General features: G+C 44.1%; 11 protein-coding genes across 13 annotated transcripts; 10 read left to right on the plus strand and 1 right to left on the minus strand.

Moving 5' to 3' along the window:
* Nucleotides 1-34: 34 nt before the first annotated feature.
* LOC122613239 lies at nt 35-548 on the plus strand. The gene is made up of 2 exons (XM_043787323.1): nt 35-197; nt 249-548. Exons 1-2 carry the CDS (start codon nt 35-37, stop codon nt 524-526), a joined length of 441 nt encoding a protein of 146 aa, XP_043643258.1. The 3' UTR covers nt 527-548.
* Nucleotides 549-688: 140 nt separating this feature from the next.
* On the plus strand, nt 689-3,880 carry LOC122613236 (alpha-1,3-mannosyl-glycoprotein 2-beta-N-acetylglucosaminyltransferase). The gene is made up of 7 exons (XM_043787319.1): nt 689-1,731; nt 1,791-2,221; nt 2,283-2,387; nt 2,449-2,539; nt 2,595-2,677; nt 2,736-2,823; nt 2,891-3,880. Exons 1-7 carry the CDS (start codon nt 1,267-1,269, stop codon nt 3,002-3,004), a joined length of 1,377 nt encoding a protein of 458 aa, XP_043643254.1. The 5' UTR covers nt 689-1,266; the 3' UTR covers nt 3,005-3,880.
* Nucleotides 3,881-3,892: 12 nt separating this feature from the next.
* Nucleotides 3,893-6,213, minus strand: LOC122613238 (ventral anterior homeobox 1). The gene is made up of 3 exons (XM_043787322.1): nt 5,906-6,213; nt 4,836-4,984; nt 3,893-4,648 (listed from the first exon to the last, which is right to left on the minus strand). Exons 1-3 carry the CDS (start codon nt 6,141-6,143, stop codon nt 3,893-3,895), a joined length of 1,143 nt encoding a protein of 380 aa, XP_043643257.1. The 5' UTR covers nt 6,144-6,213.
* Nucleotides 6,214-11,380: 5,167 nt separating this feature from the next.
* Nucleotides 11,381-11,908, plus strand: LOC122612154. Its single transcript, XM_043785580.1, has 3 exons — nt 11,381-11,559; nt 11,624-11,667; nt 11,729-11,908. The coding sequence occupies exons 1-3, from the start codon at nt 11,466-11,468 to the stop codon at nt 11,906-11,908; spliced, it is 318 nt and encodes a 105-aa protein (XP_043641515.1). The 5' UTR covers nt 11,381-11,465.
* A 227-nt stretch (nt 11,909-12,135) lies between these two features.
* On the plus strand, nt 12,136-13,078 carry LOC122612150 (trypsin 3A1). Its single transcript, XM_043785575.1, has one exon. It carries the CDS (start codon nt 12,141-12,143, stop codon nt 12,942-12,944), a length of 804 nt encoding a protein of 267 aa, XP_043641510.1. The 5' UTR covers nt 12,136-12,140; the 3' UTR covers nt 12,945-13,078.
* Nucleotides 13,079-13,254: 176 nt separating this feature from the next.
* On the plus strand, nt 13,255-14,136 carry LOC122612151 (cuticle protein 8). Its single transcript, XM_043785577.1, has 3 exons — nt 13,255-13,398; nt 13,459-13,815; nt 13,887-14,136. Exons 1-3 carry the CDS (start codon nt 13,378-13,380, stop codon nt 14,067-14,069), a joined length of 561 nt encoding a protein of 186 aa, XP_043641512.1. The 5' UTR covers nt 13,255-13,377; the 3' UTR covers nt 14,070-14,136.
* Nucleotides 14,137-14,282: 146 nt separating this feature from the next.
* LOC122612152 (general odorant-binding protein 57d) lies at nt 14,283-14,865 on the plus strand. The gene is made up of 2 exons (XM_043785578.1): nt 14,283-14,469; nt 14,524-14,865. The coding sequence occupies exons 1-2, from the start codon at nt 14,386-14,388 to the stop codon at nt 14,863-14,865; spliced, it is 426 nt and encodes a 141-aa protein (XP_043641513.1). The 5' UTR covers nt 14,283-14,385.
* A 321-nt stretch (nt 14,866-15,186) lies between these two features.
* On the plus strand, nt 15,187-15,661 carry LOC122612153 (general odorant-binding protein 57e). Its single transcript, XM_043785579.1, has 2 exons — nt 15,187-15,246; nt 15,308-15,661. The coding sequence occupies exons 1-2, from the start codon at nt 15,187-15,189 to the stop codon at nt 15,659-15,661; spliced, it is 414 nt and encodes a 137-aa protein (XP_043641514.1).
* A 136-nt stretch (nt 15,662-15,797) lies between these two features.
* LOC122614600 (gram-negative bacteria-binding protein 3) lies at nt 15,798-16,385 on the plus strand. Its single transcript, XM_043789205.1, has one exon. It carries the CDS (start codon nt 15,882-15,884, stop codon nt 16,254-16,256), a length of 375 nt encoding a protein of 124 aa, XP_043645140.1. The 5' UTR covers nt 15,798-15,881; the 3' UTR covers nt 16,257-16,385.
* A 5,985-nt stretch (nt 16,386-22,370) lies between these two features.
* On the plus strand, nt 22,371-23,690 carry LOC122614233 (transcription elongation regulator 1). 3 transcript variants are annotated; one of them, XM_043788763.1, is made up of 5 exons: nt 22,371-22,536; nt 22,593-22,622; nt 22,803-22,877; nt 23,382-23,450; nt 23,519-23,690. In XM_043788763.1, the coding sequence occupies exons 1-5, from the start codon at nt 22,441-22,443 to the stop codon at nt 23,591-23,593; spliced, it is 345 nt and encodes a 114-aa protein (XP_043644698.1). In that variant the 5' UTR covers nt 22,371-22,440; the 3' UTR covers nt 23,594-23,690. The 3 variants fall into 3 exon arrangements, with proteins under 3 accessions (XP_043644698.1, XP_043644699.1, XP_043644700.1); XM_043788764.1 differs by lacking the exon at nt 22,803-22,877; XM_043788765.1 differs by lacking the exons at nt 22,371-22,536; nt 22,593-22,622; nt 22,803-22,877 and adding an exon at nt 23,156-23,214.
* A 252-nt stretch (nt 23,691-23,942) lies between these two features.
* Nucleotides 23,943-24,260, plus strand: LOC122614810. The gene has a single exon (XM_043789467.1). The coding sequence runs from the start codon at nt 23,943-23,945 to the stop codon at nt 24,258-24,260; it is 318 nt and encodes a 105-aa protein (XP_043645402.1).
* Nucleotides 24,261-24,467: the final 207 nt, after the last annotated feature.

Genomic DNA, 24,467 nt, shown 5'->3' on the forward strand with positions numbered 1-24,467 from the left:
GTTCAATTTGTAGCATAAGCTGAATTGTGTGGGAATGATCTGGTGGATATATCTAATGTCCCACATCTGCATGCAGATTGTGCCCAATCAGAGCTTGGCCATAGAAGCTATTAATGCATTATCAAAGGAGGGTTCAGTCCCAAAAGAATTTCAAAACAAAGGAAATCAAAGTGCTTTGCGTTTGTATGCCGATTGGGGTAGGTAAATATTTCGATTTGATAGTCTTTCAATTAGTTTTTATATCAAAGGCTACACCATGGACTCGAAAAAGCCCCTGAAGCAGCAGTGCCGCTCAACGGGCTACCAAAATGAATTTTCTTGGGTTGCTGTTAAGAACAGAAACCGAGTGATCGAGGAACCTCGCCGGTTTTTAAAGGATCTGCGTAGTGATATGTACAAAAATGCGGATGCTGAGAAATGCCATCAGCCGGAAATGCGGAATGTTCAGGAATTTCTCGAGTGCCAAGTGCGCAGGCATATGCGACTGGAGTTGCACATTCCCAAGTATCCCAATGTTCCAACATAATGCCATTAAAAAGGTACAATTAAATAAAATCAAATTCAAAATTACCGCCAAAGTGAATGGGAGTCCCCCTACTAAAGATTTCTGTGCGACGCGTTAGTGCGTTATGGCACGCCATACCGATAGTATCGAGCAGAGGGCCACAGTTGCCCCATCTCTAAAACGCTGGCGTTTCACGAAATGGTTTACATTTTGAATTTAAACAAATTACGGCCGAACACGTAACCAGTGGTTGTCAGTGGAAGCTGGACCACACAGCCAGACAATCGACCTCTGCCCTCCAACCGGCGAACAAGCCAATCGAACTTCCAGCGCATCCATTGAGCGTGTGACACATCCACAATTCGATTAGCACACACAGATTCGTTCCGAATCCCCGAAACCAAAATCTGAAATCCAAATTCCCGAGAATTGGCGAAATCTGCCAGCTTGGCGGTCGCTGGAGTGTGACGTGTGACCGGCGACAGCTACTCATACATATTCAGTAGATGCCGAGGCATCCAGCTGGGCCCGTGCCCGTGCCCGATGCTGGACACGCTTGTTGGACACGGCTGCTCGACACGGCTGCTCGGCTGTAGAGGAAGGGCCGGCCGAGGGCTTCCAATCCCACCGAATCCGCATCCAAATCCGGTCGCCAATGCCGCTGCTGCGCTAGGAACGCACTGCAGCAGACGCCCACCACCACCACCAGCGCCACCAGCACCACCTGCACCGCCAGCACCCACCAATTCCCCCCCAAGAAGATGCGAACGCGCAAGGTGCTGTTGGTAATTGGCTTTCTGGTTACGTGGACCTATGCCACCTACTACCTGCTGCTGCGCCAAACGGGCATCCACACCAGCCGGCATCAGGCGCTGCAGGCCTACAAGCTCAACTCCCAGGCACGCGATGCCAGTCTGCAGAGCCATCATCTGGCCAAGAACGTGTTTGAGTTCGTTAAGCTGAAGTACTTGGCGAAGCAACCAGCGCCAGTGGCATCCACGCCGCAGATTAGCATTGTTGCCGCCGAAATATCGGCGGAGCTGCCCGAGCAGCATGTGGCCCAGGTGGCCACGGCGCGCATTCCAACGAAAACATATCTGGCCAATGGCGAGCCCGTCTTTCCAGTCCTGGTCTTCGCCTGCAATCGGGTGTCGGTGAAGAAGTGCATCGACAACTTGGTTCAGTACAGGCCCAGCGTTGAGCAGTTCCCCATTATCGTGTCACAGGTGGGTCTCCATTACAGTTGCCAACTTGAAATCACTCTTATGCTAATGCTCTACACCAGGACTGCGGCGATGAGCCTACCAAGGAGACTATTCTGTCGTATGGCAAGCAGGTCACCCTCATCGAGCAGCCTGATCTTAGCGACATCACCGTGCTGCCCAAGGAGAAGAAGTTCAAGGGCTACTATAAGATAGCCAGACACTACGGCTGGGCATTGAACACCACCTTCGGTGTTGGCTTCGAGTTCGTGATAATCGTCGAGGACGATCTGAACGTGGCGCCCGACTTTTTCGAGTACTTCCTGGGCACGCACAAGCTGCTCAAGCAGGACCCCAGCCTGTGGTGCGTGTCCGCGTGGAATGACAATGGCAAGGCTGCTGTTGTGGACGCTGCACAGCCGGAGCTGCTCTATCGCACCGACTTCTTCCCCGGTCTCGGCTGGATGCTCACCAAAGATCTGTGGGCCGAGCTGTCGGTCAAATGGCCCAAATCGTGAGTGGGGCAAATTATGCCGTTTGCCAGCCGATCGCTAATTGCCCATTATCTGTTTTAGCTTCTGGGATGATTGGATACGTCATCCCGCCCAGCGCAAAGATCGCGTGTGCATCAGGCCCGAAATATCGCGTACTCGCACGTTTGGAAAAATAGGCGTATCCAAGTAAGAGATAATGAGCGTTGAATGGAACGTGCCAGCTAATAATGATTTGGTTCTTCAACAGCGGTTTGTTCTTCGATAAGTATCTGAAGCACATTAAACTGAGCGAGGACTTTGTGCAGTTTACAAAATTGAATATGAGCTACCTGCTGAAGGTAGGTAAACCAGTGTATTATTGCTTCATCGCATTAATGACCCTTTCATGCTTAGGACAACTACGATAACACGTTTCTGCGGCGCGTTTATACGTATCCCATTGTTACGTACGATGAGCTGCGGCGCAACCTGATCAGGTGAGTCCAAATCAAGAAAATGCACTAGGATTTCGTTGTAATTCCTATGATGTTACAGAATTGAAGGTCCAGTTCGCATTCAATACACTACTAGGGAACAGTACAAGCGGACAACTAAGATGCTGGGGCTTATGGATGATTTCAAGGTAAATCAATTAATCTCTTTGCTGGAAACCATGTTTAATACTATAATGTATATCCTGATGCCAACAGAGTGGTGTTCCGCGGACTGCCTACCATGGCATCGTCTCCTTCTATTACAACAAACGACGCGTGCACTTGGCACCCAACGCCAACTGGAAGGGCTACGAGCTCTCTTGGAGCTAACGACGCTAAGGACGGAATACCGCCAACTCCACCTCCACCTCCAATACCACGCAGCTAGCTCCGTGTGCTTGTAATACCAAAAAATAGCCCTATGAAATTTAATTATTATTTGACGAATTAGCTAAGTTGTAACTACGGAATCTCCCCGAACAGTAGACGCTGTTCAAAGCCATCGCGTAGGCAGGAGTACTTGGAGATGGCCCTGATTTTTTATAGAAAACGCAATTGGTCTGCTCCAGCACCCTAACCTACGGACCTACTGTTGGCGTAACAAAATCGAATCAAATGAGTCTCCACTATGTATAGTAGTTAAACGAACTGTGTGTGGCACGAGCCAAAAGTGTTCCATTCTAGCACACCAGCCACACAAGCAACGCAATGAATTGTAAATAAGTCAGTGTCGTTCGCTTTTGTTACAGCTCTCTCTAACAATTTATCGTGTTAAATTGCAAATAGTTATAGCAATGGTTAAGTTATAGTACTCAGCGTGTAATTTCTAGCAATTAAGTTGATCCAACTAGAGTTCTAACGGCAACGGACGTGTAATATTTGTGATTTTTTGATTATTTAATTTACATTTATTAATTGTTGAGAGCCAGTCAGTAAATACCCAGTAATACCCGACCCACAATGTAACATAGAATAGCAATAACTAGCGCTAGTACTACAACCAGAACAGAACCGAAACTAGACCAGTGCTCAGCCACATGGGGTACGCCAGTGATCCCGGCCAGGTCTGAAAGTGTGCCACTCTCAGCTAGTTGTAATGGAATCTACACAGACAAGACACCTACTCTACCCCCTATGACTACCCTTTGTATGAGCATATTTTTGTGTATGAGAGACGTACGGAACATAAATTCTAAAGATCTAAAACCCATCGCTGTTTCACTCCACAGCCGGTGGCTCCTCATCCTCGTCCAGATGCTCGCAGTCAATGTCGCTGCACTCGGACTCCGATTGCGTGGGTCTGCGGCTTCTTTGGGCCTGGTTTAAGCCCTCGTGGCCGTAGGATGCAGCTGCCCCAGCAGCTGGAGTGCTGCGTTGCTGCAGAAAGTTGGCATTGGCATCCCCAAAGACGCGTTCCAGTTCGGCCAGCCCGTTGGAGGTGCAGGTTTCCGTTTCCGGCGGCAGTGTCGCATACTTCATCTGCAGATAGCTTTCGTTAGACGGCAGCGACGCCGAGTAGTCCACGTAGCTTGCCGCATACGGCTTGCAGCGCGGGATGTAGCTGGCTGAAGGCACACCGCCCGCCGGTGACTTGGCCACGCCAAAGGGCAGCGCGAAGTTCAAGGGCTGTCCACGTGCCAGAATCGCGTTACGGGCACTCTCCATCACACTGGGTCCCGGCAAAGGCGGCATGCCGCCGCTCGTCGGATACGGACGCATGGGTGAGCCGTTGGCCACCGTGGCCGTTGCCGTAGCCATGGGAGGAGCGGAGCCACTGCCATTCAGCATGATGGACTGTATGGGCGTGGGACCCGTTGGCGTTTGGCTGAACAGCCAAAGGCGATCGCCAACCACCATGGGCCTGGCCAACCCGCCGATGCCCAGCTGGGCGTAGTAGTGCGAGGCCAGCGTTTCCACGTCCGAGGTGTACTTGCGCTTCCACTTGGTGCGGCGGTTCTGGAACCAGATCTTGATCTGGAATTAATGTGGAAGAAAAAAGTTGAATATGTTGGTTTCTTATCTGCGAGGGAGGCAAATGTATCCATAGGATACCAAAAATTTAAGATGCTATTTCGGATGTATCCTTTACTGCAGCTTTGAATTGGTAGTTCTTAAGCTATTGATACATATTGATAAATTTTAAAAGGACTCCACTCCTCACCTGCGTTTCTGTGAGCTGCAGCTGCTTGGCCAGCGCCGTTCGCTTGGCCACCGAGAGATACTTCCCCCTTTCGAACTCCGTTTCCAGGGCTTTGATTTGGGCCGCCGAGAAGGCGGTTCTCGGTCGCTTCTTGCGGTCATCACCCAGGCCTGCAATGGAATAAAAACGGGGGGAAAATCGAAATCCGAATTAGACATTTATTGCTACCGACAGCGGCCATTCCTGCGCACGCGGTGCCAACTATTCTCGCCTAATTGTAATTTGTCGATCCGTTGGCACGGTTGTAAGTACATACAAACCCCATGCATGCCCCATCGCACCGCAAACCCCTTGAGTTTCAAATAAGTTTATTGCATCTCACTTAGCCAAGGCGTCTAATTGGCCATTTTGGCATACATTCTCTTGGCCGACCGAAAACAAATAGCCATATAAATTCCTTCTCTACGGGTGGAAGCATATCTCCTTTGTCTGCTTTCTGACACTTGCATCATTAGCACACTGCGTTGGTGGCGGGGGACAAAGATGTGGATATGGATATGGATGGCGTATTCTCCGTCACCCAAAAGCTAATTTCTGATCATTTGTTTCTTGATCGCACGGATGACAGATGAGATCATTCAGCCACAAGCACTCATTCGTTCAGGTGGGAAACTCATTGCATATTTATATCCTATAATGAACGACTGTGCTAAGCTTGTTGTGGGTCATTTTATTAGGGGGTAAATGATCTTCTAGGGCAAATTTTCAATTCGTATGTAATATTGTCATATTCGAAACTTTTGGTAATGTTTAAACAAAAAAATTGTGTAAGAAATACTTGATAATTCTGCATTTAGAACCACCTAAGCCTGATGATTCGGATTTAAGTGTTATTTATCCTGGGGCAGTTCAGGATAAATCTATTAAGGATGTATAAATCTTTAAGGAAATTCTACTAATCTTTAAGTACATATTTTGTTTTATTGGAAATATAAACTCAAGCTCTTTTAGATCCCAAATCCACTTTTAGAAACTATAACTCTCGTCAATGTAAAGCTTTTTCGGTGTTCTAGCAAATCAATCATACGCACCGTTTCCATCATCGGAGGCCAAATCGATATCACTTTTGCCGTCGTCCATGTTGTCCTCCAAGCAACTCGATGTCGCTGGACTGGACACCCGGAAAACACCAACACATTGACCACCACGACCACTCTCATCCTGCACCGAGTCTTCGAAGGATGCGGAGCCACGCATATCCGGCTTGGCCAGAATTTGTTCGATGGAAAAACTGTGTGGATACCGACGCACTGCCGATTGCGAATTCATCTTGCCACCGATTCGAGCGATATATATTTCAAAGATACACTTGCAATCAAGTCGCGGAGGGCAACAGCGCACGTCGAGATCTTACGGAAAACTAATTTCAATATTCGGAGCATCCTGCTCACTGGCCGATTTTTCAAGATGATCGCCTGGCGGGGCGGAGCCTAAAATCAGCTATCTCTCTACCGCTCACACTGCATGCCCAAGCAGAAGGACAGAACGGAACAGATGCATATATTATGAGATTTTCACAGAAGACGGCACACAAGTTCGTTTATTTTTAAAACATGTGTGAAATGTTGGCGTGGAGGGCGTGGCTCACGTTCTGCGCCGTCTTCTAGGTGTTCGAAATTGTTCTTGTCGCCTTGCCCGTGATTAAAAGTCATAATTTTTGGCTAATTGTCTACAAGTAGCGCTATTTAATATTTCGATGGCTTTCTAAATATATTTAATACGTTTGCCAACATATTTTTCATTCATTTGATTAATGAGCGGGCGAGCACTTCTCTTGACTGGATTTGGTTTCGGTGCTTTGGTGTGCGGGCACGTGTCCTCTTTTGGGATAAAAGCAAAATCTTAAAAAATGTAGTATTTCAAGAATTACGAAAATGTACTCAGAATGCAGGAGTTTTACTAGATTTGTAAAAAGGTTTGAGGATTAGCAAGACTAAACTAAACTTCGTTTATCAAAAAGATTGCAGCTGAAGAAATGGTGTAAATATGTAATTTGTTTCTACCAGCCTGAGAAACTTTCTTAAAGTGTATCAGGTATTTCAATTGGAAAGATACTTATGTTAAAACCCTTTACACATATACTTATTATTATTATTATTATTATATATAATATATATAGATTCATATAATTTTTTTTCGATTTTCTTATAGTTATTTCATAGTACCTTTTCATATTTCTGAGACTTATTTGTATGAATGCCAAGCCCCAAGCCCCCTGTAAAAGTAGCATTAATTCGAAATTATGAACACATAATTCAGATGCCGGGAAATGGAAAGGGGGCACTGGGGAACCCAATGGAGGGGAGGATCTGAGAAATTAGCCGGCGGCCTGGCTGACACTAGTTTCCAATTGGCCAGCAGCCAACTCCACGTCATCTACTGGGCTACAGGGTGCCGCTCCTGGACGCGGATGCCCCGTGATAACGTCTTCATTATTCAGGCGCGATTTGAACAAAATATCTGAAAACACGTTAATTAGTCGCCGAGTTGCGAGTGCCAAGGGGGAGGAAGGGCATCCATTTAGCCGGCCGAGCTGTCAGTTTGATTTAATTTAATGAGAATTCTGGCGGGGATTCGGATTCAGATTCGGATTCGGATTTGGATTGGGATGCGGATGCGGGGGTATGTAGATCTGCTTATGAGGCCGCATGCCCGAGTGTCGCGGGCACTCAAATCAAAATGACAACTTAATTTTCATAATTGCGCTTAATGAATATTCGACTATTGCTTGCCATATTTCAAATTCCACTGCCAGACAGAATGCAGACTTTGTTTCGACTTCGTCATTTTCGGGCATTTACCAATTTGTTGGCTACCTTATTGGCCATCTTCATAGGGAATCATGGGAAATCATTTCTCGAATCGTATTCAAGATGGTATAGTATTCAATTGTATCTATAATAAAAAGGCACTTAAAGATATGTATAAGCATTAGGATTCTCTGCATGACATATTTTGCATTCCCCCAACCACTTTGTACTGTCTTAGGAATTTCGAGTCAATTAAGGATCTTTTGGCCCTCAGATCGGCTATTGCATAAGATGCCAACCATAACCATAACCATAACCCAAAGCCTAACCAGATCGGTTCGTTTGGGGATCGCATTTAACGTTAAATGGAGCGCAGTCGCGTCAGAATTTAATTAATAACCGAGCATGCATCTTCATTATAAATCATCACTTCTCGAGTGTTTGTCAGGCGCACGCAGCATAAATCACGGCCGGAGTTGCACTGCCAGTCGCGTGGAACAGTCCGTCCTCCGGCCGGAATCTCGATGTTTTTTTGTGCCCTCTTTTTGTCATCGCAGCCAGCTAATGATGCATCAAGTCCTGCGGGGTGTTGGCTACATCTAACTGCGACCTCGCTGGCACATCGATCATTGCGCTGCGCCGGACTAACATCTGTATCTTTGTATCTATGTATCTGTATCTGTATGTGGATCGGTGACACTCCCACGCCATTGACTCTCGGATATTCCTGTGGTTTCCGATTACGCTCCAAAGGTGAAGTTGGAACTCCTTTTGCGGGCGAGCATTGAACTCCTTGGGAAATCGTATCCTGATTAATTGGGTGGGCTGTCTATTTGTTTGCCTCGAAGCTAATTTGTGTGAAGACCTAATAGAGCTAATAGAAATATAAAACCACGATTCAGTTAAACTACACATCCCTTATTTTCATTGTAAGTCTGAAAGGATTCGTTTAAGAAAATATATTAAATCAATTCTGAAAGAGCCATTCAATACAGGTGGCATAAATATATATAACCTATGAATAAGATACAATATCCTGATAACCAATGGATATTTAAAGTCCCAAACTAACTAAAAAGATACTTTGGGATGGCACACACTAATTAAAGATATTGCTGGGAGTATCCGTTAATGCGGAAATTAAATGCAGATTGCATTATCCTGCCAAAAGACCGCCATAAATATCAGTGATGAATCTTGGCTCCTCCACCCATCTTGTGCTGTTAATTTCATTCATAAAACTTCCCCGGGCAGAGCAGAAAACCAGCCTACGCCTTATAAACTGACAGATATAAATAATAATTAAGAAAAAATGAGAGAGAATGAACTGCATATTATTAATTTAATGTCAATTCGGTGTTTTGGGGATGGGAAGTGAGTTCAGTTCCCAGTTTCCAGTTCTCAGTTCCCAGTTCTCGGTGCACTTTTCTGAGAAACATGCTTGGGGAGGAGCTCGAGGAGTAAAAGGCGTCATTCCGTCATTCCGTGGTGTGTTTATGTTGCAGGCGAGCAGACAAGACTCATAAATTACGACCAATTATCAAATTAGATTTTTACAAAACATGCAGCTTAAATCATATAGGAGTGTTTCGCTTTTTTAACGACACTATCAACCAGATTCCCGTGGCTCTTCTCGGATTTCCCTGTCCTTATAGTGTTTTATTTGTATTTCAGTTTCAGTTTGAGTTTCAGTTCTTTTTCGAATCAAATGGTGAATCAATTCGGATTCATGGGCCGCTGATGGCGGCAATTAAAGGAAAAGCTGTGCAATTGGAAAAATTAGCAGACAATGTGAGCCCTGACAACCACGGGCAATTAATTTGGTGTAATTACTCAGGACTGAGTGACAGATCTGGAGACTGGATGCATCTGTATCTTCTGCCTTTATTTGTATCTCAAGTGTGTGCGGAGTGCGCTGTGTTGCCACCTCAACGCATCGATGGGATTCTCCTCGATCTCCAACAATTGCGGCGGCATTTTAACGAGCCAAATGGGTTGGCATCTCCCCTCGAGTGGCGGAAAATTGGCCCCCATCCTCGAGTCCTCAAGTCCTCGAATGAGAAAGGGGTGCAGATACTCTAGTGACTCTACTAATTGACATCGGCAGTCTGGCCTGCGTGATATCAAACAGTTTTACGCACAAATTGAAACTGATAATTGTGGCGGGCAGATTTATGGCCTCAAGTGATGAGCATATGTTTTAATTAATTTCCAAGAAATTATTCACAAGTAAATGCTTTGCTAAAAGCCAAGATCAGCTTCCATATAGCCAGGTAATGCCAATGCTTGACGTCCATGTGATACATGGAGTATATATGCTTATATTTTAGGTAATTATGACAAATGTCTAACCCGAACATGAGCCCTCCTAATGCCACATAATAACCCAAACATTCTATGAGTTGGATACCGATGTGGTGGCGATACAGATGCCCCTCCTTCCTCCAGTTTTTGTGGCCACATCTGCATGACATTTTTTGCTGTTGTCTTGTTTTGGGGCTCGCGACATTTTCTCGAGACGCCGCCATCCGAGGGAGATTAATGCGGTGAGGAAAATCATAAATTAATTAGAAGCGGTCTAGTCCAGCCTGGAGTGAAATCTCGATCTTTTGCCGATGATGCAGATGCTCATGCCTATTGCTGACACTTAGCGGCAATTTATTGTCATTAGGGGAGCAGGAGAGGGAAATGGGTGGGTCGCAATGAACTACAGGTGTTGGCACAGAATCGCTTAATTAGCCTTTATTATTAGCTACGATGTGGCAACTAAGTGGCCAAATGTGGGAGAAGCATCGCCTTTGGAGCCCCCAACTGCTACCAACTCCTACCATTTACTTCCTGTTTTGAAAGTTGGCGCCTAATGCCGACGTTTAGGGACAATTAGCGACACGCCTTTTGGCGCCAGCCAGCATGGAATTCTGAATAGATTTTTCTTTGGGGAAAATCTACGTATATGAGGGCCTGTGATCCGTATGAGAGCCAGGATGAAGTGGGGGTCAGGTTCAGTGCATTCCACTCTGTCGTCAGTGTGTCGCGACTTCAGCATCCTGCCGACGGGATCCTGGAATGCAGCGCGGCTCCAAGGATCGTGCAGCAAGTGGGGCAAGGATTCTTCCAAGGAAATGTCTCTTTCAATGAAAAATCACAAGAAATACTTTGCCTATTCAATTGGCAACTTCAATAGCAATATACTTCATATGCCATCAATTGAGCTAAATTCGATTTAAACACAATTAAATCACCAAATTTAAATCTTTAAAGGAATGAAATTCTTTCAAGTCCGAAAAATATGTTGAATAAAGTTCCCGTAAAGTAAATAGTAATATATCAGAAAAATACAACAATACAATGTATCTTGATTCTATTAAAATAGTAATAGATAGTAAACAAAACTTTAATTTTAATAGTTTTATGATTTTTCAGAAAATTTATTGAATATGAATAAATAGTCCCGTTTTTCAGAAAACATTTCCCGATGATTTTTGTCTCATATTATTGAAAAAAAGTCTTGAAAACCATAGATTTATATGAATAGCATGTTTTTCAGTTTTATGAATTAAATTTAAGAATTTTATTCCGAAAAGCAACATGACAAGTCTACAACGTGTTTTGTAGACTCTACAAATTCTCTCCATGTGAATTCGCTCTGAACTCCAAGGTTTCGGTCATCGCTTATAGTTTAGCAAAGCTTTCCACCTCATGGCAACAGCGAATTAATACCTTACGATGCCATTGGTCACACTGCTGTTAATGGGTGTAATCTTTCTCAGCTGTTTTACCTTGACTTTGTTTACACTTTTCGGGTTTGTTAACGCTTAAACAAAGTTTAACCATAAATAAAATGGCCTCAGCGACCAGTTCAAGTGCTCGGCATTTATTCGACGAGTCCAAGAAGCGTTTGTGTGCCCGCGTGGGTGTGAATGTGAATAATTTGGGTAAGTTGCAATATTGCCATCTCAGTAAAATCGATATGAAGTCTATGTTTTGGATGATCAATAGGTTCTGTGGCCCGCCAGGTAGTCCGAGGTTCTAAGAGCAATGAGGTGAGCTAAGACTTATATTCCTTGGATATGGAATACTAATATGTACTAGTTGCACCCATAGATCATGCACCAAACCCTGAAGAACTTCACCCAAGTGGACGTGGTGTCGGATTATAGCCACCAGAATCTGCAGAAGATGACGCTGATCCTGCAGCACGTGGGCTACCAGTACGATGTGATGCAGGATAGTGTCAACCATCTGGATTACCTCAAGGAGCAGGTGACGGCCATGGAAAGATGATTGGAAGAGCAAAAGCCTAGACACTAGCAGCCCCCTTGACCTCCGCCGTCAGTTTAGTTTGTCCAAAGCCATCTATCCATAAATATCTATAAATCCCGAGAGATAGTCTCAGAAGGTCAAGGGCCACCAAAAGAGTGTGGTCTGCCGATAAGATAAGCCGTGTGACTTGGAGTTCCCCTATAAAAGAACTGAACCACAGTGATTTCCATCGCAGTTGGCAATCAAAGAAAAAATGATGAGCTTGGATTTGAGACTGGCAGTAGCCCTCTGGCTAATCTGGACGACGGCTGCCCAGAACTCGACGGACGGCGGACAGGATGGCCGCATTGTCGGAGGCTGGGAGACGCGCATCACCTTCTTTCCGCACCAAGTATCCCTGCAGTTGGGCACCCGCCACGCATGCGGTGGCACCATCATGTCGCCCACCATCATCCTGACTGCTGCTCACTGTGTGCTGGAGTACAGCAAACCGCAATATTACGTGATTCGAGCCGGATCCAGCGATTGGGCCAAAGGCGGCAGCTATATTCGTGTCCAACGGATCATACCGCATCCCAAGTTCCATGAGCCCACGAGGATGAACAATGATGTTGCCATTGTTCAGCTGCAGCAACCCCTTGTCTATAGCCAGGATATACGACCCATTAGCTTGGCCACCAATCAGGACATCATAATGCCTACTGCCCAGCTTTTTGTCAGCGGGTGGGGCAGCACGTCCATCTCACAAATGCAGCCGGAAAAACGTCTTCGCTACACAGTTGTCCATCTCAGTGATCACAATCAGTGTGCCAGGAACTATTTTGGAGCGGGCACTGTAACCAACACCATGTTCTGTGCGGGAACTCAGGTGGGAGGAAGAGATAGCTGCCAGGGAGATTCGGGAGGGCCACTTGTCACATCCATAGATGGCCAGATGAAACTCTACGGCATTGTGTCCTGGGGATTCGGTTGCGCAAACGCCATGTTTCCTGGAGTTTACACTAAAGTTTCCGCCTATGACGACTGGATAGCGCAGACAATTGAGGAGCTGGTCTAGCCTAATGTTTAACTGTATTACTACATAGAAATAATAGTCAAAACCACTGCTACTTTTAAGTTATGACATACTCCATATATACTAATACCAAATCTAATGTGTAAGACCTTTTGCCTCTGTAAATTAACTTTATTAAATGCCAATAACTTGCTAATTCTCAAGTTCAGATGACTAACCAAAAACCTAAAATGTTACTTATTGAAAAACAATGTGTTATTTCCACTTTAATGTCAAATTACCTTGTTTATGAATGCAAAATGTAAAAACAAGTTTCGGATTCGTGGATTAGCCGATCGTAGTGGCATATAAAATGCGCATCTCGGCACTTCGAATACCAGTTTTTGGCTCTTACGAACTGCGAATACCGAAGTGTTGTCCAAGCCACCGCCAGTTACCAATCGCAGCTTGAGTAGAGAGGCAACACAACCCAGCCATGAAGCAGTTTATAGTTTTGGTAAGTGAGCGACTACATCAGATATTACTCAACTACAACTCTTCCTGTTTGCATGTCAAGGTCGTTTGTTTGCTGGGAGCCGCTACGGCCGATGTGTCCCATCTGGTCACCCCGGAACCGAAGGTTCCAGCAAGTCCGTATGTCTTTAGCTACCAAGCTGGTCGAGCTCCCGGCCATGTGGACCGCCAGCACACTGAAGTGTCCGATGGCTCTGGTGTAATCCGCGGCGCTTTCTCCTATGTGGACCCCAAGAACCAGGTGCGCACCGTGCAGTATGTGGCGGATGAGCACGGTTTCCATCCCCAGCTGAGCCACAAACTGGAGGACAGTGCCGCCGTCCAGGCAGCCAAGCAAAGGCATTTCGCTGCCTACAATCGAATTGCGCAAGAGCATGCCAACCACACACCCGGCCAAGTGGTGAGTATTCCGTGCACAGGTGTGGCCCCAAATCGTTTGTAATGATGCATTGTCTTCCACACCCCATGTAGGCACTAGATAATGCTCCGCATGCCAGCGCCGCCGTTGCACATGCCACCCAGAAGCACCTAAGCGCTTTCGAGCGGATCGCCGCCGAGCACGCGGCCATTGGACGCCAACAGGAGGCACAGCGTCTGGCACTGGCCGCCCAGTCCGAGCATGGAGAGATCGAGGATGGTCAGTACCATCCGTAAGAGGTGCTGCGCTGAAACAGTCTGCTGAATGATATGAAAATAAACGGGTAGTTACCAGAAACATCAATATTATCTGTTTATCAGTGCTCCTCTGCAATGAATGGGGGAATTAGGCAGTATAGAAAAATAGGTTAATTATTTTGTATAATAGTGTTTGTTCTGCGTTTTGTTAAGTACGCGATTTCTGTACAATCAGATGGCATTCTAAACTTTTAATGGATGCCCTTCCTTTGTGTCAAAATGTTTGGCGATTCATTCAGGTAGATTATGTCATCATGAGAGTATAATGTGCTTCTAGTTTAGTATTTAGTTTCCTATGATGTCTTCAATTAGTTTGATGTCTGGAAAAATGTCTGCGAGACTCGTACTTTGTATAACTTTGATGTTGAGATATCAGTTTGTAAGTAATAAGCAATACTTCTCAGAAAATGTATATAAAAGACTCCCCTTTTAGAGTAATTCCGAGTTTTACGATCCGTGCACCACCCATTCAAAAGGCATAGATGAAGATGAAGCTGAAGCGGCTGTTGGGGACTGGCCCGGAAATCTAAATTTGGCCAGCGTAAATAGCACCCACAAGTGCTATGTGATCTGCATTTTACAATATTACAACATTGTTTCCACCTCTGGCGAAATAACTTTGCGCAAGTACTACGATTCCGGGGTTATTGACGAGTTTGCGGTGGCGCCTAAAATCAATCGATGCCGATATGAGTTTAGAAAAGTAAAAGATTATTGTGACCGAATGTTCGCTGTATTTCATTGTTTAAGGAAAGAAATATTAATAAACTCATAAAAAATTGCTGTTATGTACAGGTTTATTACTTTATTTTGACTTGCAAAACCAATGCATAATTATAACTTTTTGGGTTGTGAAGTGCGGGGTGAAGAATCTATCAAATTACTATATAAGCGATTGCCACACAGTTCTCTCTTTATATTACAGTTTTTGTATTATTTATTAATAAGTCACTTATCAATTTAAATAATGGTAATTTAAATCGCTGAATGTGTGTGCAATTACAAATGTAATTATCCATTAAACAAACAAGTAATTGCCTCAATTGGGTTTGTTATAAGTACTTGATATCAAATATTCTCTGGGAATATAGCAAGTATGCTGGACCGACGAACACTGTATTGTATATTGCTACACTTTCTCTGCGGAAAAGTTCTTGTAAGACTTATATTTTGAAAGAATTCACTTAAGATATGTATGGGTTTATATCTTTGCAAAGGCTAATAGTGCATTATTCAATCCGTGTGCTTCGCGAACTGAGATGTCGGAAAACGAAGCCCACCAAGTGATGGAAAACTGGCCAGATCCCCCAGTGGATCGGGCTTACAAGTGCCTGCTAACGTGTGTCCTTATGGAATTGGGACTGATTGATGATCGAGGGGATGTGCAGATCGACAAGTACATGAAATCCGGAGTGGTGGACTGGCAATATGTGGCAATCGAGTTGGTGACCTGTCGCATAGAATTCTCTGATGAAAAGGATCTGTGTGAGCTGTCATATGGACTCTTCAACTGCTTCAGAGCTGTGAAGCTTGCGACCGAAAGGAAATCTTCAGTTAGTAATGCAAAATAGGTTCAATAAAGTTAAAGACATTTCATTATATGCGTGCTATATACTATATTTATTTTACACTAAACAGTCGCGTAATTCATTGATAATTTTACGAGTGATTCCGATTACTTTGAGCTTTCGCTTGCTGGATCGTTTGATAAGCGTTGGAAGGCAGGTCCGCTCATCGAGTTTAGTTCTGTTTGGAGGTCCAATACCGCAACACGTTCCATTTCGATTCGTGATGGCTCCACTTCCGGTGTGCCTGCTGCTCCTGGTGGTGGCGACTGGCTTTGGCCACGCCTACGAGGCACCTGAGGCTCGGGTGCGCGTGTTCTATCCCCGGGGATTCGAGGTCTCCATTCCGGATGCGGAGGGTATATCGCTGTTTGCCTTCCATGGCAAGCTAAACGAGGAGTTCGACGGCCTGGAGGCTGGGCAATGGGCAAGGGATATACCGAAAGCCAAGCGGGGTCGCTGGACGTTCCGGGATCGAGAGACAAGGCTCAACCATGGCGATACCCTGTACTTCTGGACCTACGTGGTCTACAACGGGCTGGGCTATCGACAGGATGAAGGAGCGCATGTGGTCACCAGTTACGACAATCCAAAGAAATAGAACAAATAGTTTGGAGCCAAGCTTAAAGCTCGTCTTGAACCATTGTTTATGTAGCTCACTTTCGATTCTTAATCTTTTGGTTTACTACGCAATGAGAAATACTACAAATGAAATAGAATTGTTGATAGATAATGGGATTATTACACTTGTATTCACCCAATCCAAATGTTATACATAAACATAAAATAGTGTTTCATACAAAATTGATATGTTCATAATTCAACAAATTTAAGATAATATTTATCGCTTTAGCCATGCATTTTAACGATGAAGCAAAAAGGAATCAAGTCAATTGATATTTAAATCAAAGGAATGTAAATTCATATTTTATCCACTCAGCGCTTCATTCATTGTGGCTGTGACGTATTTAATTATTTTCGTTAGTAAAAACACTTTTATCCAATGCAAATTTATGCACTTTTAAACGCTGTAATTAATCATAAATAAAATGCGAGGCCTTAATGGCCAAATGGAACGCAGGGCACAGCAATGCGATGGCCTGAAAATTGCGTAAAATGAAGCTCGCCCTCAAACCAAGCGATATAATTTGCTTTATGCTCTGGCCGTCATTTACGTCCTTCCATACGACGGTGTTCAAAATAATAGGTAAATTCAGAATTATCTATACAATACTTTCTTTTAATGCAAATTAAGGTTTTTATACAGCATATTCGGAGCATTTTCAATCTATGCAACTGTTCTAATCCAGGGATTGTTTGAATGAATGCCATTCTGGCGCATTTTTAAGTTATTAACATTCATTTTTCCACAATTTTTGCACACATAGTGTAATATAATAGATTCATAATTTCAGCTTACTTAAATATAATTTGGAGTGCGGCACTATTATTGCAGCAGCAGCTGTAAGTGCAAGCATACGTACTTATAGCCACCCAAACACATACTTGCACTCACGCACGGCAGACATGGGGCCAACAAGTTTCGAAGGATTCACAAGGCAAATTGATGAAGTTTTAGTTGCGGCAACTTCGCTACGTGATGTGTGCGTTACCAGACAGAGACGCACTGTCCACGGACCACGCCCCCTCTCGCGCTACGCCCCTTTTTTTGGGTCCTACTCCCATATTCCTACGGTGTCTCCCCGATGTCGTACGGTATGGCATGGTATGGTATGGTATGGTATGGTATGGAATGGTATGGTATGGCATGGTATGGGGATCCTTTGTGCCCGTTCGTTAACTTTTTCTAGCTCCCGCTCGCCTCGTTGCGGTGGCTTTTTTGCAAGCAACAACAAAGCAATAGCAAATGCAATTACAACGCAACGAGCACACATTTTTTGCACTCACTGTGCGCCGAGTTGAGAGTTTGGAGCCACGCTAAATTGGTCTGGCAAATGCTTTTTGAACACCCCTCGGCCACGCCCATCGCCTCTCGCCCATCGCCCGGTACCTTTATAATTTTCTGTCTTCCTCAACATTGCGTAGCAGCCGTTAAACGCTCCATTGGCGCCTTGTTCTATGGTTTTCTGCTCTCTTTTTTTTTGGTAGCTGAAAATGGCCAAAACAAAAAATCGAATTTTGAACTGGTAATTTACGGTAGTAGAAAACTTTCAATAGACTTATTTTCAACTGAATTGAAAGGTGTCCAAAACTGTCCAAACTATACTGATTGGAATCAAATGAATATAATAAGAATGCAATTATAGGCAATTTATTGTATTTAAAAATACGAGTTCAACGAGGTACAACATTATAGATTTGGACCATAAAATCTTTTGGCCAAAAATACAGCAAAATCCGGCCAATAACCATGCAAATATTCAAAAATTGGCAAAAAACTGTCAGAAACCTAAATGAATGACAATTTTTTATAGCTAATGATCCAAAATAACAATCGATATTACAATCTGGAAAAATATTTTGTTGCCATTTTGTCTCACTTTTTATAGGGGTAACATCATAAAAGTTAGGTAAAAATTAAAAAAAAATAATATTTCCAAATTTTGATGCCAATTGATTAGAAATGTTATTGCGAGTTCATCGAGGTACAACATTCAAAACTTGGACCATATGATCGCTTGTTGTGGCCAAAATTGTGATTTTTTGGTTGGAAAATCGGCATTTTAAAGCTTAAACTCATGGAATATTTGCATAGATAAATTGAATTTCGGGAATCGTTAGGCTTATAGGAAGTGATCTTGGGATCATGGTGATCAATGGTATCAACCCGATTTTGGTGAGCAGTGTACTAAAATCTGTTGACACCTAATGCCGGAAATGTCCACCTAGATGTGCCAGAAGCTTATAATTACTTTAATCAATCCATCAGTTATGCCCATTATTGCCATTTCTTTTCGCATCGAAGCATGGCAGGAATGGGCAGCTGGCGATCCATTATCATCGCAAGGTGCTCCCAAGGAAGCCTGTTACACACGTTTCCACGCTTAATGCCCCACACGTTCCGAGCTTTTGGGGCGTGCTAAGCTGTCTGTCCGCTCCGCTGGCTGCCAATATAGTTGTCCGTATAACATACATATGCATGTATTTCTTGCAGTGTTTGCTGGGGCATGGCGGTGTCATAAATATTCTTTGCCGCTGCTTTATTTCTTGCCCCGACTACGACTACGACAACGACAACGATGACGACTACGAGAAAGCAGTTTATCAATAATGCAAAACATCCCAGCTGGGAAAGGGGTTGTGGGAGAATCGGTGGCCACCTCCTGGTTCCCCAATCGGTTACCGTTCACTGGAAGAAAAGTGCTTATACAAAAATGTAATAAAATTTTTTAAAATACAAAAGTTTTTAAATTCAAATTGTATTTGACCATAAGCAGAAAAGAAAGAACAAGTGTCACTCTTAGAATAGAATACTGCTGCAATCATTATATGCTATGTTTAACGTTTATGATTTATCATTCTATTGAGGCTAATAAATATCTATATGATTTTGTCTATTCCGGTACAATTTCTCATGCAGTGTAGTTGTTGGCACTGGGATTGCCCAGCGAAGCGGCATAAGCCGCTTGGGCAACATCCCTAAAGCTCCTCGGCCTTCGATGCCATTCCGATGCAGAGTAGTCCCCAGTGACAGCGGCAATAGAGAGCTGGAGGAGCTGGAGAAGCTGGAGGAGCCAACAGGAGCAGTAAGGAGCAGGAGGCAAGGAGCTTGGAGCTTGGCGCTCGGAGCTGAAGGAGCCGGAGGAGTCGAAGGAGCTGGAGGTGCTGCACTCGCTCCCACTGTGCATGTTTGTCGATTTGACTACGATTGCGGAAACGTATACAGTTCGTTGATCATTATCCGGTTCGTGATGCCCTCGTTTGCCGGCGACGTGATGCAGCTTTCCGTAGTTGAACTGGCCCTATCGAAGTTATTACCCAGTCGGTTTGCTGCGAGAGGGCATCGCGGGATCTGGTTATTTGGCGAATATGCATCGACAACTAAAACACATTTCACCGGGACTCGAATGGCGCGCCTGGTTTATGTTTTGCATTAGCGCAATGCCTCCTCCTCGTCCTCCTCCTCCTCGTTTTTGGTGGCAGGCACTTTGTCAATTGGGGCAGTGGGGCATTAATTTCACTGGCTACTTATAGCGCATTAAATGGCAGCATTCAGATCTATGGGCTACTAATGGCCCGGGTGGTAATTGAATTTTTCATTCCCCCTTAATGCCATTTAAGTGGCTAATAGTAAAGAGCTGCCCAACGTTTACATATTTTTCTGCATCATTTGTATTGATATAGAATGTAATACGCGTTAAGTACGATTAAACCAATTTATTTGTAAAATATTGTTTATTATGCATTGATCATTGTTCAGAGAATTTCTTTTTTAAGATCCTCGATCACTTAAGCCCTTTTATACAGCTGACAATTACTGACAAATTGAGACTTAGTCGCTGCAGTGAAATTCGGCAACAGAGGCACTTCCTGTGCAGCATTTAGCCTCGGCTTGAAATCAATATTCGCAACTCAAAACGGGTGAGCATTTCGAAATCGCGATGACAGCTGACAGCGAGGCGAAGAAGCTGCTGCTCAAAATCAAATTAGAGCAAATGCGAAGTACTTGAAGGAAATGCGCTGCAAGCACAGGAAACCGGAAGAGGGAAGAACAAGAGCATCGCCAGCAAAAGTGGGTGGTGGCCAGGAGGGGAGGGAGGGGCAGGAGTGGCAGAGGGGTCACCCACAGGCGGAGGCAAAAGGTAAAATCAAATAACAAAACCTGATTCAATTGAAACTGAGGTAAGCTGCCGAGCGAACTGATTTATTGATTTTCAAGCAGCATTTTCAGCTTGGCTTTGCAAATTGAATAAAGTGAAATTTTAGGCGCCTCTATTTCTCCCTGCTCTCGATATTGTTCTATATATATACATACATATATATAGTACAAATATAGTTTGCTCTGGCTGTCACACACTTGTAACTTGAGTGCCGCAAATCGCATTTACTTGGCTTGTTCTGCTTTAACAAACATATTGGCTCACAGTTAATTTTAAATTGTTTAAAATGTACATTTTCATCTGCACATTGTATGCTTCAAAGTCATGTATGTATATAAAACTTATTAGGAGTGGAAATAGTGTTTTCATCACTCATTTGATCGCTTTCATGTGCATTTTGCGAGTTTTGGGAGCTTTAGGCGCATCAAACATTTTATTTACAGCACATTTACGCATTTTGGACTTTCGAACGTGGCACTTTTTATGTTTTTTCGTATTTTTGTCGTTTGTTGTTTGCGTTTGGCGTTGAGTAGCGGAAATAGTAAAAGTTTTCTAATGAGAAAAGTTTCCACACAGACAAAGAGAGGAAGCGCCGGCGACAGAGACGGCAATATCTTGAGGGAGTGAGATGGCAGGCGGCGTGCTGCAGGAGAAAGAGAGATGGAACGCAAACCTTGTTTCTGCTGTATTTAATCAGTCGCCTTGTCGCTGCTGTTTCTATCTCCTTCGCACACTCAAAAAACAATTTAACTACATTTTTAAATATAAAAAAAATCCAACTCTGAGTCTTGAAATTATGTTAGTTTAAAACATTTTTATGTATTTTTTATGTATAATTCGAAATGCATAGGAACTTTCTAATGTACCATTGCCTACTTTTAAGCGCCTTTACTAATTGTGGTAAATTCTAGTTAGCTCTTATAAATATGATTGAAACAAACAATTAAAGGGACATAACTTTTATGAGATACCTGTTTTCTATGAGTGCACTCCTTTTTCTTCCTTCGAAGGATGTGCGAGTGCTCACATCAAAAACTAAACATGTCAAAGTAAGCAACGGAAATGAGAAAAAAGTGCGCTTATTTATTCTTGTACTTTCTTTTCAACCAACTTCCACCCCACCCCGCCCCGCCCCTCTCTTCATCACCTCCTGTTGACGGTTTTTAGCGTTGTCGCCTGCACTTCTGTTTGACTTGACGAAGGAGCGAGCGAGCGAGAGGGAGGGAGGGAGGCGGCGTGGGACAAGGACAGCGAGCTCCCAGCGGCGACATCAAAGCGCGTTATAATTCGGAATTATGCAAAAGCTTAGCAAACGTGGACGCATTGTGGCGTTTACAAGCGGAAATAATGAAAAATAGCGCGAGACGCTTCATCATTTGTCGCCTTCGCGAGGGCGACGTGAAGGGGGCGTGGCCAGGCGGAAGCGGCAGCAGATTGTTGCATAACGTTGTAACGCCAACAATACCGGAACACGGAGATTGCAGCTGTAAACCGAATTCGCTATAACACCTTGCACTCCAAAAGCTGCACTGCGAGAAACAAGCAATAATGTCAGATGACAAAACTACTACAAACACATTGTTATCAAATAAATCAAAGATATTTTCAATAAAGATACTCAAAAGCATTACTTAATCAGAAAATCATATTATTACATTTCATTTCTTTCAGTCGAATAGAATTATTTGAGCATGCTATCGTTGTAAGTTCCCCACTCAAGCGGCAACTTTGTCTGTTTCGCTGTATCTGCAAGATGCATCTTGGCCAATAATTATTTAATACGCTATTAACGTGTTTTTTGTCTATCGCCTGACATGCATCGCCCACAACTTTACAAGATTCTGGATAGCGTTTTTAACAAGGCAATTAAATGCAGCTCCCAGTGGATTTATGGGCTATATAAAGAAGTCCAAGTTGCAGCAACCGTACAGCAAAAGCCAAACGAATTGTACGGGTCATTCATTCAACGATTTTAGTGAGCCGTAGGAACGTGACAGCTCGGAAATGAAGCTATTCTGCGTTGTTTTGGTTATTTACGTTGTGGCTCTGACCCTCTTCGGTGTCGATGGACGTGGTGGGGGCACCACAAGCGGAGCAGAGGTAGGATTCGGTGGTTTTAGTGACCTATCAACGGGCTTAATCGTCTCTCCTTGCAGGCACCAAAGTTCGACGGCTTGTTCAGGCGGGTGAGTACTCAGAGAAAAGGTCAAACTGCTAGTGATTGCTATGACTATTGGTCGGTTTTGCAACCAAACTAAAGGCGCCAGAACAGATGCAGCAACTCGATGCCAGGGAGGCTGTGCACTGGCGGCGCATTTACAATTTAGCCATCCTAATGCAAAATTTCGTTAAATGCCTACTTCTAGGCTCGGCGCCATGTCCCCGAAATGGAATCCGGCCTTCTTCAGGGCAACGAACCGCCTCCACCTCCGAAATTCCGAGTAAGAACTCAGTATTTTACATCGAAATTATAGAGATTATGTAGGAGAAAATAGGGAATTTTGTGAGTGCTTCTGACTACACCGTGTAGGAAACTTCTAAATTCATTTACAAAATCATTTCGATATGCACCCTTGGATATGCTCATATCAGCTTGCTGCCTTTTACTTCTTCAAGACACTTCTATCAATCTTCATTTTCATATGTAATTTATGAAATGAAGACACTATGTAGATGCTACTTTAGCCATTCTAATGTAAAATTGTGTTAAATGCCTACTTCTAGGCACGGCGTCATGTTCTTTATGGCAACGAACCTCCTCCACCTCCGACATTCCGAGTAAGAACTTAGTTAGAAATATCTCACATCAAAACTATAGAGATTATGGAAAAGAAAATAGGAAATTTTCCACCTTAAATGTGCTTATAACAGTTTCCTGCCTTTTACTTCTTATGGGCACTTCTATCAATCTTGTTTTTCACATATAATTTATGACATACTTGCAGTCCCGTCGTGATACATTGGAGGGCAACCTCGTGGCCACTGATGACAATGCACCACCTCCGCAGTTCAGGGTAAGTACAGATCGCTATTCCCCATAAGTGGAGCTATCCTTTAGCTATGAGTGTTCCTCATCCGACAGCAACGTCGTCAGGCTCCACCCGGAATACCACCCCCACCGGACGGTCTTCCACCACCACCGCAGTTCCTCCTCTAAAGTAACTTGAATGTAAAGCATAAAGTTGGGCGTTTGTGCATGTATTTGGGAACCACATCGAAGCTAATAAAAGTAGTTTGAAGCATTCCAAAAAGTAGCACACCCGTATTTTCCTAAGCCCTTAACCATTAACCATAAACCATAGGGTGTAGTTTTCTGGGAAATTCAACAGGCTAATCACCTGGTGCAGCTGCTCGGGGGATGATGGACCATAATCCTGTGACAGGTAGAAAGGCAAACCTGTTCTACCTGTTCCAACTATTCCTCCTATTTAAGCTGAGTCCCGATTCTCTTCAGGAATCAGTTTACATTTGTCTGCAGATCGTACAAGACAGCACAACACTTTGAGATGAAGTTCGTGGCCATTCTTCTGCTGTGCAGCCTCACCATTGCGATGGTTGTGGCATTTCCTGATAACGACGATAAAGATGTTCCTGTGCCAGTTGATATGCAGCATGTTGCTGCACTATCCGCAGCAGCAGATCCAGCGACATCGGCAGACCAAGTCTCTAACAGCATACGCGGCCCACGTCATCTCCTGAGCAAGCTGTTCCAGCCCAAGACGGTGGTGGTGCAGCCGGTTATTGTGGAGCAGGTGGCTCCAAGGCAGTATCCCGGCTATGCACAGCCCTATCCGTACTACAACCAGGGCGGACGCTACTGGTAGAGCGGTATATTGGTACCGGTAGATGGGTATTTTAAGCAGCTATTTGTAACTGAATTTAATAAAATAAAGACGCCTGGCCTTTAAGTCAAAGATTAAGTTTGTTGTTCTTTATTTTGTGCGAAGGCAAATTCCTTAGAGCAAATCCCCTAAGTTGAATACGCCCGCCGACTTGCTGGCCACTCGAACAACTCTCGCCGGGAACTCCCT

This window comes from Drosophila teissieri, chromosome 2R (genome assembly GCF_016746235.2).
Source record: "Drosophila teissieri strain GT53w chromosome 2R, Prin_Dtei_1.1, whole genome shotgun sequence".
Lineage (NCBI taxonomy): Eukaryota > Metazoa > Arthropoda > Insecta > Diptera > Drosophilidae > Drosophila > Drosophila teissieri.

Bases quoted from the DNA above. Each gene is read 5' to 3' on its own strand.
- LOC122614600 (XM_043789205.1), top strand. From the start codon at position 15,882: ATGGCTCCACTTCCGGTGTGCCTGCTGCTCCTGGTGGTGGCGACTGGC.
- LOC122613238 (XM_043787322.1), bottom strand. From the start codon at position 6,143: ATGAATTCGCAATCGGCAGTGCGTCGGTATCCACACAGTTTTTCCATC. The intron at 4,985-5,905 runs GTGCGTATGATT...ATTCCATTGCAG, and splicing joins GGCCTCCGATGATGGAAACG to GCCTGGGTGATGACCGCAAG. The intron at 4,649-4,835 runs GTGAGGAGTGGA...CATTAATTCCAG, and splicing joins TGCAGCTCACAGAAACGCAG to ATCAAGATCTGGTTCCAGAA.
- LOC122614233 (XM_043788763.1), top strand. From the start codon at position 22,441: ATGAAGCTATTCTGCGTTGTTTTGGTTATTTACGTTGTGGCTCTGACC. The intron at 22,537-22,592 runs GTAGGATTCGGT...CTCTCCTTGCAG, and splicing joins GCACCACAAGCGGAGCAGAG to GCACCAAAGTTCGACGGCTT. The intron at 22,878-23,381 runs GTAAGAACTCAG...ACATACTTGCAG, and splicing joins CTCCACCTCCGAAATTCCGA to TCCCGTCGTGATACATTGGA.
- LOC122613236 (XM_043787319.1), top strand. From the start codon at position 1,267: ATGCGAACGCGCAAGGTGCTGTTGGTAATTGGCTTTCTGGTTACGTGG. The intron at 1,732-1,790 runs GTGGGTCTCCAT...GCTCTACACCAG, and splicing joins TCCCCATTATCGTGTCACAG to GACTGCGGCGATGAGCCTAC. The intron at 2,388-2,448 runs GTAAGAGATAAT...GTTCTTCAACAG, and splicing joins GGAAAAATAGGCGTATCCAA to CGGTTTGTTCTTCGATAAGT.
- LOC122612150 (XM_043785575.1), top strand. From the start codon at position 12,141: ATGATGAGCTTGGATTTGAGACTGGCAGTAGCCCTCTGGCTAATCTGG.
- LOC122612152 (XM_043785578.1), top strand. From the start codon at position 14,386: ATGATGTCTTCAATTAGTTTGATGTCTGGAAAAATGTCTGCGAGACTC. The intron at 14,470-14,523 runs GTAAGTAATAAG...CTCCCCTTTTAG, and splicing joins TGATGTTGAGATATCAGTTT to AGTAATTCCGAGTTTTACGA.
- LOC122614810 (XM_043789467.1), top strand. From the start codon at position 23,943: ATGAAGTTCGTGGCCATTCTTCTGCTGTGCAGCCTCACCATTGCGATG.
- LOC122613239 (XM_043787323.1), top strand. From the start codon at position 35: ATGATCTGGTGGATATATCTAATGTCCCACATCTGCATGCAGATTGTG. The intron at 198-248 runs GTAGGTAAATAT...TTTATATCAAAG, and splicing joins GCGTTTGTATGCCGATTGGG to GCTACACCATGGACTCGAAA.
- LOC122612151 (XM_043785577.1), top strand. From the start codon at position 13,378: ATGAAGCAGTTTATAGTTTTG. The intron at 13,399-13,458 runs GTAAGTGAGCGA...TTGCATGTCAAG, and splicing joins TGAAGCAGTTTATAGTTTTG to GTCGTTTGTTTGCTGGGAGC. The intron at 13,816-13,886 runs GTGAGTATTCCG...CACCCCATGTAG, and splicing joins ACCACACACCCGGCCAAGTG to GCACTAGATAATGCTCCGCA.
- LOC122612153 (XM_043785579.1), top strand. From the start codon at position 15,187: ATGCTGGACCGACGAACACTGTATTGTATATTGCTACACTTTCTCTGC. The intron at 15,247-15,307 runs GTAAGACTTATA...ATCTTTGCAAAG, and splicing joins TTCTCTGCGGAAAAGTTCTT to GCTAATAGTGCATTATTCAA.
- LOC122612154 (XM_043785580.1), top strand. From the start codon at position 11,466: ATGGCCTCAGCGACCAGTTCAAGTGCTCGGCATTTATTCGACGAGTCC. The intron at 11,560-11,623 runs GTAAGTTGCAAT...GATGATCAATAG, and splicing joins TGTGAATGTGAATAATTTGG to GTTCTGTGGCCCGCCAGGTA. The intron at 11,668-11,728 runs GTGAGCTAAGAC...TTGCACCCATAG, and splicing joins GAGGTTCTAAGAGCAATGAG to ATCATGCACCAAACCCTGAA.